The 8,568-nt window shown below is 51.1% G+C and overlaps 1 protein-coding gene across 1 annotated transcript in view; it reads left to right on the forward strand.

Annotated features, from left to right (window-relative positions):
- The first annotated feature begins 183 nt into the window (after positions 1-183).
- TCF7L1 (transcription factor 7 like 1) overlaps positions 184-8,568 on the forward strand; it is a 192,001-nt gene continuing 183,616 nt past the window's right edge. Inside the window, exon 1 of the mRNA XM_006149148.3 lies at positions 184-315. Coding sequence (XP_006149210.2) covers positions 250-315 — 66 coding nt within the window. The 5' untranslated portion in view covers positions 184-249. The remainder of the gene's footprint in view (positions 316-8,568) is intronic.

Below are 8,568 nucleotides of genomic sequence, written 5' to 3' on the forward strand. Positions count from 1 at the left end.
GATCCCCTTCCAGGACGAGGGGGGCGAGGAGCAGGAGCCGAGCAGCGACAGCGCCTCGGCGCAGCGGGACCTGGACGAGGTCAAGTCGTCCCTGGTCAACGAGTCCGAGAACCAGAGCGTCCCGGGACCCCGCCCCAGGCCCCCTGCCGCGGGGGTCCAGCCTCACCCGCTTCGGTCTTGTCCGCAGTGAGAAGGCCCCAGGACGGCGCGTTCTTTAAGGGACCCCCTTATCCCGGTTACCCCTTCCTGATGATCCCGGACCTGAGCAGCCCGTACCTCTCCAACGGGCCCCTGTCTCCCGGAGGAGCGCGCACGGTGAGTGCACGTCCCGCTGCGCCGGGGCCGTGGGAGGCGGCGGCCGCGGGGATGCGCCCCCGGCTCGGCACGGTGGGGGAGGGGCCGCCTGCGCCGACCGCGGGCAGAACTTGTTCGCGGAGTTCAACTCCCGCGACCGAGCGTGAGGGTGCGCTGGTCGTGCCTGGACGAAAGTAAAGTTCCTTTAACTTCTCTTGCGGGTCGACGCTTTAGTTGTACTCTTAAGATCTTCTTTGGTTTCCGAAATTCTTTGCATCAAGGAAAACTTGGATTTGTGCTCGCTTTTTTTTTTGGGGTGGGGAGGGGAGGTTCGCTTTCCTGCCTGGAAATCGGTCGACTTTCCCTGGCAGTTGGGGCAAGGCGGGGAAGCCGGGGTGGCTACGCTGTTCCCCGACTCTGGGTTCAATGGGCGGCTGCGAACTGGTTCCCAAGAAATCCGGTATTCGTGGCGGGTTATTCACCACCCCCCCAACACACTCCCTGACTCGCATAGGGGCCTCAGCTTTTCTGCGGAGCTGTGGGTTTAGAACTCGGCGAGATGATTTCGAGGACCCGAGGCTTGCTTCAAGTTGAGGAACTTGGCTTTTACTCCCCCCCTCCCCACTTTGTTGCCTGCTTTTCTCATTTAAAGCGAGCGCTGCGACACTTTAAACCTGTTAATGGGCGCGCATTGTGTGCTGCGAGCTGGCATTTAGAGCCGTGATTAAGCAAATTGACCGGGCCCCAGACGACGTGCAAATGAGGGCGGATTCCTTCGCCCCCTCGCTGGCTCTAAACTCCCGCCCCCCGCATCGCGAGGGGCGCAGCTCCCGGCTGGCGAGGCCTTTGTCCCGGGCTCCCCGCCCAGGTGCTGGTCTGATGGCTGCTCCGGAGAGCGTGTACCTACTGTGCGCCCGCCCCTGCTTGCTGCCGCGGGGTCCCCTGCGCTCTGTAGGCCTTTTCTTTTTCCCTCTTTCCCAGCGCCTGCCGGTGGGTGCTCGCCTGGGAGTCCGGGAGGGTTGGCACCTTAGGAGCTGGCGGAGCAAATTCCACTTTCTGCTGAAGCTGCCGTTAAACAAACGTAATGAAAAGACTGTCCGGGAAACGCTAGCTGCTGGTTGGACTGTCCTCGCTGTCACTGTTCGGCGTGGGTTCAGTGGGGGTGCTGGCATGTCCACGTCGGGAGTGGGCCTGTGCAGTTCTGACCACGGGAAGGGGAGTGGGAGCACAGACCTGCCAGCGCTGCCTTGTGAGGGAGGCGGGGAGCACCCAGGAAGCCCTGACTGAGTATGAGCCTCAGGTGGGGCCTGGAAAACTAAACGTGGGTTTACGCCTGTTACTTTTCTCCTTTGACACTGAAAGAACAATGGTGAGAGTAAAAGGTGAGCCTAACAAGCCGCCACAACTCCAAGGAGGTTTCACTGAACCCTGCCCCCCTGCAGAGAGAGCTCCCTTCTGACCCTTTGGGAAGGCCTCTGTAACTGTGTGGGGGGAGTTAAAGTCACTAGAGCCTTGTTTCTCCATTTATCATTAGGGTATCTGGAGAGAGGAGTTAGGAGGCACGGACCCATGTGCTAGCCTGAGCCAGTTCCTGCTGCAGCTAAAGTCACCAGGCATGGTCCCACGCGTGACTGTGTCCCACTCACGCAGACTGTTCCACTCCACACCGCTTTCTCTTCAAGACATTTTGACTCTTCCAGACTCTTGGGTTCAAAATCTTGGACAGTATTTTTGACAACTGCCACCCTCGTCTCCCTGTTCCATCCCCCCCCCCCCACACACACACACAAAGCCCCTAAGTAAGACAGGTTTTCTGTTTGTGTCCCTCCCTCGCTCCCATCATCTTTTTGTCCTTTGGCCTAAGAACTTGCAAGGACTGATTCTGGCTGGTTCTCGTGGGATTTCTGATTATGAAGTCCAAGTCTATGCGGCATCTTTAGAGCCCCCCTTGGAAGAGCCAGCCTCTCCCTCTCTGCAGCTTCTGACTCCCTGGACATCCTGCAGCCATTCCTGGCCCATGTCCCTATCCTCCTTTTGATCCTCCTAGGACACCCACTCTCCAGGACATCTGTTAAATTATTTTGGCCTAAAACAATTTATTTTTCTTTTAACACATCGCACTCCCCTAACCCACAGCCTGTCTCCCCGAGTGACCTGTCCTTACAGAAGTGAGTTCAGTTCCCCCAGTGTGTCTGCACCGTTACTGTGTTAGGCCTTGCTGGTTGACTGCAGAGTTCTTGATGTCCTGGGGAAGTTCCCTGCAGTCGTCAGTGCAGCAAGACAGTAGTTTGACTCTCCTTGGGCATCATGGCCAGTAAAAGAGCAAATGAGGAAACTCGCACTTGATTGAACTATAAGGTCAAAATGATGGTTTTCCTCTGTGTGATTATATGAATCCATTTCTCACTTGGGCAGACAGGTGCAGAGTGGCCCTCTGCTGCCTCCTCAGCCTGGTGAAATGAATATAGATAGATATGGGGTAGGGAGGGAGGAGACAGTGGCTGATGGGTTATGGGGGAAGGTGCCAGAGATATGTGATTCTGTCTCTTGCTGGTATCTCAGGTCTTTTTTTGTTTCACTTTTCAATTGCACATCTTTAGGCTTTGTTGTTCGAAAACCCGCAAGTGGTATAAACCTGGGTGACCCCCAGTCTCTGCCACGCTAACACTTTCTGGAAGTCACCAAGCCAGGAGCAAAAGTGTGGATTAGCTGGAGTGTTTTGGGGGTGCTAATGGACCCCAGTAAGAGCAGGCAGCAGGCCCCAGCACCGGCGTAATTCCCGCTGGGTGGTTGGGGCCGAGCAGTCCTGCCGTCTGGTCATCTCTCCCTGTGCATCTTCACCTTTGCCCTGCACTATGGTTTGGCTGAGATGTTCGGAAGTGGCCTCTTCCTGAGGCTCTTTAGAGAAGAGGTCTCCTTAACATGGGGTGTGTGCCAAGCCTCTGAGCTGTGATTGCTTCTTATCAGGAGCTTCTGGAACTCGTGGCCTGTGAAGAGGAATAGCTGCCACAGACCACTCTCTCCTGTTTCAGTCACCCCGAAATGACACGTTCATTCATGAAAGGGCTTCAACGGTTTATGAAACCACCTTGGTGCCGTTGGCTGGAGTTCTGTTAGAATGTAAGTCAGCACATCAAAGAGGATGTTGCGACTAGTTCAACTTAAGGAGCTGGCTGGTGGCACAGCAGTAGCACAAAGGTCTGTGATGCTGGACCTGCCTGGGAAGGTCCTGGGTTCACATACAGGGGCCGGGGCTGGGGGTGGGGGCGGGTCACAATGTGAAGAACCTAGTGAAAGTGCTGTCTGTGTCTTTCTCTCATGGAACAAAATACATAACCTTTTTTTTTTTTTTTTGGAGAGGTTTGTGCTATAGTGCGCTCACCAGGAAGACAGAGAGACAGAAAGCGAGAAATCACCCCCGCAGGGGGGATGGCCATGCTGCAGTCCCTTCTCCTCCATTCTCCTCTCAGGATCCTGGGCACATGCACATGTGTCCAGTGTGAGTTTAAGCCACCGGGTCCAGGACTCGAACCTCAGCTGACTACATGGGAGTCCAGCGACATAGTCATTACACCAACTGCTGGTCCCCAAACTCAAACTTTTAAACAAAGTTTCAGATGAAATAGAGTCAAAAAGAGCATGTTGAATGCAGCCCGGCAAGTGTCTAAGTCATGGAGAGTGGTTGGAACACGTGGGTGGGTGCTCCTATTCTGGAAAGGAACCTTGCTAGGTAAAGCTGCTGAGAGAGTCTGGCCTTCTTGTCCTGTGAGTGCATTTCAGAGTGATCTTGCAGCTGAAGCACGCATTGGTCATGCCTTACTCAGACCATCTCAGCTTGGATTTCTGTATAAAACTGCTGTCGTCTCCAGACGTGTGCTCATTTTGAAGTTCTTCGTCACTCACTGCTTCCCCTGGGGCGTCCCGGGCGCTCCTGTTCTTCTAGACACTGTGGAACCCAAGCAGAAATCTTCATACGTGTATAAAGAGGTTGTCTGTGTTCAGAGGCTGAATGTAAAAGCTCAGGAAAACCTTTTCTTTTGAAAGATCACTATTAACATGCCGCTTTTGGTAAAATTCTTTTAAGCGATTTCATCTAAATTTAACTTCTGTTCCATTTTTTCCTAAATATAACTCAGAGTTTAATGAGGGCTTTTCACATGCAGTGAGCTTTTCAGAGGGCCCTTGCCCATGTTGCTGAAGTGTTGGCACTTGGATTGCTTAGGGAAGCCTGAACCCTGTCCATTTATTTATTTATTTATTTTAGCAGAGAGATTTTTGCTATAGCGTGTGTGCGCTCATGGGAAAGAGAGAGACGGGGAGACAGAAAGTGGGAAATCATCCTGGGGGGGTGGGGGCAGCCATGCTGGAATCCCTTCTCCATTCTCCTCTCAGGATTCTTTGCGTGCCCGGAGGAATGAGTTTTAAGCTACCAGGTCTTGGATTTGAACCATTGTGTTTGGGACTTAAACCGCCGTGGGCTATGTGGGAGTCTAGTCACAAAACCATTAAGCCATCTGCTGGTCCCAGAACCCTGTCAGCCTTTTGTCTTTGGGTGGGTAGGTTTGGCAGGGAATATCCGACTTGATTTGTTATAAGTCTGGAAAGTTATAATTTGGCCTTGTTCTTCATTAATCTCATTCTGGGATTCTCAAGGAGAAAGTAAGCTAGTATACATGTGCACACACGTACAGACACATAAAAATCTAACCTTGATTTTTAAAACTTTTTTTTTTAAGAATTATTTCATTTTACTTATTTATTCACTTATTTGACCAGAGAAAGACAGACACACACAGGGAGAAGGAAAGTGAGAAAGCAAGGCACCAGATCCGGGACTCAAACCATGGTCAGCTATATGACCAGCGCCTTAACCACCACACCACCTGCAGGCCCACAAATATAACCTTGAATAAAGGGTGTTCCAGCTTTCACAGTGATGTGCCATGTTACAAAAAGAATTGTGGAATGAAAAATAATTTAAGTGATTAACCTCCTGGAAAAATCTTCTGTAATGGAAAGGCCCTACTTTTATCCCAATTTAGAGAAAACTTTTACCTACTAAACTGGGGAATTACAGCTTTGGATCTTAAAGACTGATTTGTAACACCTTGACTTTTTCAAAGGTGTATACTGAGGGTCTGTCCTGGGTAGTGACTGACGGACTACGAGAAATACGGGGAATTAGGCCAAGTCTTTGCCTGAAAGGACTTAAAGACTGAGTCAGGAAGAAGTAATGTCAATGCTCTAGTAGGAAGCCTATGTTACATGGCCATAAAGTTGGGAGAGGCATTTTTAGAACAAAGAAATAGACAAAAATTGCTTTGGGCTGGAATGTTCAAGGAAGGTAAACAGAAGAGGTAGTCTAAAACTACCTAAACTACCACTTAAAATTCAGTTTTGTTTTTGTTTTGTTAATACATTTGCTATAAGGTGTGTGTGTTCGCTGGAGAGAGTGGAATAGAGAGGGAAAGTGAGAAATCACTCCCCCAGGGGAAGTGGCCATGTTGCAGTCCCCACTTCTGCATTCTCTAAGGATATGGGGTATGCACACATGTTTGGTGTGTTTTTCAAGCTGCCTGGTCTGGGATTTGAACTGAGTAGTCGGCTGTGTGGGATCTGGACATCTTAACTACCACACCACCTGACTTGCCAGAAATTCAGGTTTTTTTTTTTTTTTATTCACAATAATTTTTGTTAATAATTTTTAAAAGGATTATTTATTTTTATCTTTATTGTTTTTAATTTGCTGCAGAGTGTGCACACTCACTAGAGGGAGACAGAGAGAGAGGGAAAGTGAGAAAGCAAGCCATAGGTCTGGGATTCGAACCACAGTCAGCCATGTGGGCGTCCAGCATCTTACTCATCACACCACCTGCTGTTAATTATTAGAAAATTAAGTAGTAAGTATGTTGAGGGAAAAAGAGGAGTCCTTCCTCAGTCCTAGCACAGGAAGAGAAGAAAGACGTAGAAGACGGACAAGTTTAGGGCTAGTTGGGGTAATACAGTGTCCTCTGTTCCATTGACTTGGAAGGATAAGGGACCAGGGCTTGGGAGACTTGGAATGCCAGGGGAGGAATCTGGTGGCAGTCTGGAAGCCGCAGAGAAGCATCTAGTGTAAAGGGACATGGGCGCGTTGGTGTGCTTAGAAAGGAAGTGGTGACTTGGAGGGAGGCGGCAAGGGAGGAGCCAGAGCAAGGGAGGAGCCAGAGCAGTTAGGAGACTCAGTAACCAGGGGTGAGGTGAAGAGGGCTAAAGAGTGTCAGAGCATAAAGAAGGGTAGAATGGGAGAGATTGGGATGGCTGCATTTGCAGGGGAGGGGTGGCGCCAGGGGGCAGGGAGTGGCTGATGTCATGTTAACTCCTGGAGTCTGAGCCTGGGTGACTGCAGCGTGCGCCCTCTCATCTCTTCCTCTCAGTGCTGGACAGACACTCACTGGATGGTTTGGCAGTAACAGAGCCCGCAGTCTGGGAGAGGCTCTGGTTTGGAAGAATGGAGCCATACCGGCTTGGAGGGGATACCGAGAGGAGTTGAAACCGCAGCAGCTGAATGATGTAAGGGTGCAGGAGAACAGCAGGGATGCTCAGACAGGGGAAGACCACATTGCAGGGGAGGAGAATGGGGAGGAGCTGAGAACTTTCTTTGGCTCGTGGTTCTGGAGACTGGCAAGTCCAGAGGCTTGGTGCAGACCTCTGGGTATCTGGTGAGGCCCTTCTCACTGCACCATCCATGGTGGACAGCAGAAGGGGAGGGAGCTTGCAGGAGAGAGAGCAAGAAAGGGCTGAAGTTGCTTTCATGAGGGACCCACTTCCATGATGACGGTAATCCATTCATGGAGACAGAGCCTTCATCACCTCATCACCTTTTAAAGGTGCCATTTCTCAACATGTTGCACTGGGGAGTAAGTTTCCAACGTGCGAATCTGGGGGGCACATTCATACCATAGGCAGAGCATTGGCAAAATAGGAAGAGAGTTTAGGGATGCGACATTCTGGAAGCAGAGGGAAAGAAAGGAGAGTGCCTTTCTCTTCTTACTCTCTGCCTACGGTAACCTAAAAGATGTGGGGAAGCCTGGCTCTAAAGAGGACCTGCTGTGGGAAAAGGAGGGAATGGAAGAGCCACAGGCTTGAACGTGTGTAGGGGCAGTGGGGCAGGATCGAAATGAATGGGGAGAGGAGAGGAGAGGGGAGAGAGGAGGCTGGGAGCTTTGGGAAGCAGGCACACTTCTTCCTTCCTTGCTGGAGGATACTCCGCGGTAGGTGGTGTTCTCCCAGTCTTACAGGCTAGCTCAGGGGTTGAAGAGGAGCATGAAGGAAAAATGGAGAAGAGGAGTTGGCAGAAATCGAGGAGAGTGTGCATTGAAGGCTGGATAGGTTTCTTGATATTTCACTAAAACCAAAGGCAAGTCGGCTGAGGTGGGGGTCCAGGAATGTTGGCAGTGTGGAGAGTACCGGCCCTTCCTTTCCTGCCCAGGATTAAGCCAGAAATGCTGGGAATCTTTTGGTTCCAGGTTAAATAATGAAACATTTGTGCATTGACCGGAAGATGTGACACATTTGAGAACATTTTCCTCTCTGTATTGTTGGGAGTGGGCTGATGTTGAAGCACGGATCAAGGTGGGTATTAGGGCTAGCCCGCAGTGCCGCAGTTAAATCCTGTGCACAGGGAGCTGGGTCTCACACGTAACCCGCCATGGTTTGAATCTGGGCCTGGTAGCTTGAAAAGCACACACGCACACACTCAGAACTGTTGGGGGGGCCGCAGGTGGCATGGAAGTTAAGATTCTGGATTGTACAAGGCTGACTGCACAGTTCAAATCCTGGACTCGGTGCCTTGAAAATTACACTGGGGGTTGGGGGGTGTGTGTGTGCACGCACACCACCCACAACCCCTAGAGGAGAATGGAGAAAAGATTGTTGAGTGTCCGTGCCCCCTGGATGGTGATTTACACTTTCCCTGTCTCTCTTTTTCTCTGTCTGTCTCTGGAGAGTGCACACACCCTTTGATGATTTAAAAAAGGAAGAGGGCCAACTGGTGCACTGGAGGTTAGGGCTCTGGAACACACATGGCTGACTTCGTGGTCCGGGTTCCAGACCCAATGGCTTGAGAATCACGCTGGGTGCATGTGAGTGGGTGCCCAGTAGCCTACGAGGAGACTGGAGGAAAACGGATTGCAGCCGTCTCCCCCAGGGAGTGATTTCTCACTTTCCCTTTCTCTCTTTCTCAGGGGAGCACATGTACCCTATAGCAAAAAAAAAAAAAAAGAATTAGTATAC

Source organism: Tupaia chinensis, unplaced genomic scaffold, assembly GCF_000334495.1.
Source record: "Tupaia chinensis unplaced genomic scaffold, TupChi_1.0 Scaffold000253_1, whole genome shotgun sequence".
Classification (NCBI taxonomy): Eukaryota; Metazoa; Chordata; class Mammalia; order Scandentia; family Tupaiidae; genus Tupaia; species Tupaia belangeri.